General features: G+C 53.3%; 1 protein-coding gene across 1 annotated transcript in view; it reads right to left on the bottom strand.

Annotated features, from left to right (window-relative positions):
• Nucleotides 1-1,489, bottom strand: part of LOC143018993 (uncharacterized) — a 621,710-nt gene extending 620,221 nt beyond the window's left edge. Inside the window, exon 1 of the mRNA XM_076174699.1 lies at nucleotides 1-1,489. This exon is cut by the window's left edge and continues 1 nt beyond it. Coding sequence (XP_076030814.1) covers nucleotides 1-87 — 87 coding nt within the window. The 5' untranslated portion in view covers nucleotides 88-1,489.
• Between the last annotated feature and the right edge of the window lie 217 nt (nucleotides 1,490-1,706).

Below are 1,706 nucleotides of genomic sequence, written 5' to 3'. Positions count from 1 at the left end.
ATCCATCTTATCCTTGTCTTTGGGGGTTACAACCCTGAAGGCGCTGCTAGAGCCGCCTGGAGACGTCAGGGATCCTTCTTTGTGCATCCTTCGACGGGGCAATTCTTGGGCCCAGCGGCCTCTGTGTGTGTGTGTGTGTGTGTGTGTGTGTGTGTGTGTGTGTGTGTGTGTGTGTGTGTGTGTGTGTGTGTGTGTGTGTGTGTGTGTGTGTGTGTGTGTGTGTGTGTGTGTGTGTGTGTGTGTGTGTGTGTGTGTGTGTGTGCGTGTATGTGTGTGTGTGTGTGTGTGTGTGTGTGTGTGTGTGTGTGTGTGTGTGTGTGTGTGTGTGTGTGTGTGTGTGTGTGTGTGTGTGTGTGTGTGTGTGTGTGCGCGCGCGCGTGTGGCACTGATCCGAGGTGCTGCTCACTGGACCTCCCGAAGTGGCACTCGTATTATCCGCGTGTGGGTGAGAGATGACTTTGTAAAGGTTTATCTATCAGAAGAACCTTCTTTGGGGAACAGTGGATCACCTTGCATAAATAGGTAGGTATTGTTACCCTGTTTAGGAACGTAAGGACTGGACAAGCGGTCCTGACATGGCTGCACTACACGACACGCGATGACGAGAGAACAAGCTTGGAAACACGATTCACTTGACAAGGTAGGTCTTCATCATTACTTTTCACCATGTATGGGGGTTTTTGATTGTACGTCACTGAACATCGGGATACCCTTCTCTCATGTTTGTTTGTATATTTTTATTCTATTTGCATGAAACCTTCGAAGTTGTTGCTACCAGGACTGGACCTTTGGCACAGCTGGTCGAGTCTAGCCCAGCTTGGCTGGATGCGCCGTCGGCAACGATTCGCAATTGTCCGCCTAGGCGCCTCTTCGGTTTTGGCCCAAGATCAGTTCTGACCCTCGAGAAATGATGTCCACTTCAATTCACGCATCATGTCATCTAAAGCAACTTTGATAATCGCAGACTAATTCAAAAAAATTCAGATCGGCTGTACGTCATATATCGGGTATTCAATGTACTATAGGAGCAAAACGTTTCTTCTTTTCATTCATTGGCCCCGAGATGAAATGTTAAGCGGTCGCTTGCCGCGCCGCCGGGACGGCGGTTACCGACAAAGCTCTAGTTCGGCAGTGATGGGCCGCCGCGGAGTGTCTGCGTGGGTGGCAAGCGCGGACCGTCTCTTCGCACGAGACTGCAAGTGGCACAAGAAGCTGCAGCCTTGTCTACGGTGAAGAGATAGCTGCAGCTGTTGACAGATGCAGACCGAGGGGCGATTACACGGTGCCGACGAGTCAGCGTGGTGAGGCGACTGTGGCACGTGGATGGATGGACGCGGGGGGGAGGGGGGAGGAGGAGGAGGAGGAAGAGGAGGAGGAGGAAGGGCGGCGGTGACGGCGGCGGCGGCGGCGACACGGCGACTGTTGACGAGTGGGTCGCGCTCCAGCAGCGACCAGTGCAATGCCCGCCACGGTACTGAATCGTGGAGAGCTGGGCAGAGCCATGTTGCTACAACCCCGCCAAATCCAATCACCACTTCCGCTGCATCCAGCAAGGCGTAAGGTCGAGAATCGCCTGGGAGTACGGGGGCGGTGAACCTTATAGCAACCTTAAAGCACTTGTCCGCCACTTCATTACCATAATCTTATTGTTGCGTTGACGGTTTGGCCGCCAAGTTGAGGTTTGATTTGTGTGTTAGCGGGGCTTC

This window comes from Oratosquilla oratoria, chromosome 36, assembly GCF_046742065.1.
Source record: "Oratosquilla oratoria isolate Oo_2021 chromosome 36, ASM4674206v1, whole genome shotgun sequence".
NCBI classification, from domain to species: domain Eukaryota; kingdom Metazoa; phylum Arthropoda; class Malacostraca; order Stomatopoda; family Squillidae; genus Oratosquilla; species Oratosquilla oratoria.
The sequence above is the reverse complement of the archived record's forward strand: the minus strand, read 5'-3'. Positions and strand labels throughout refer to the sequence as shown.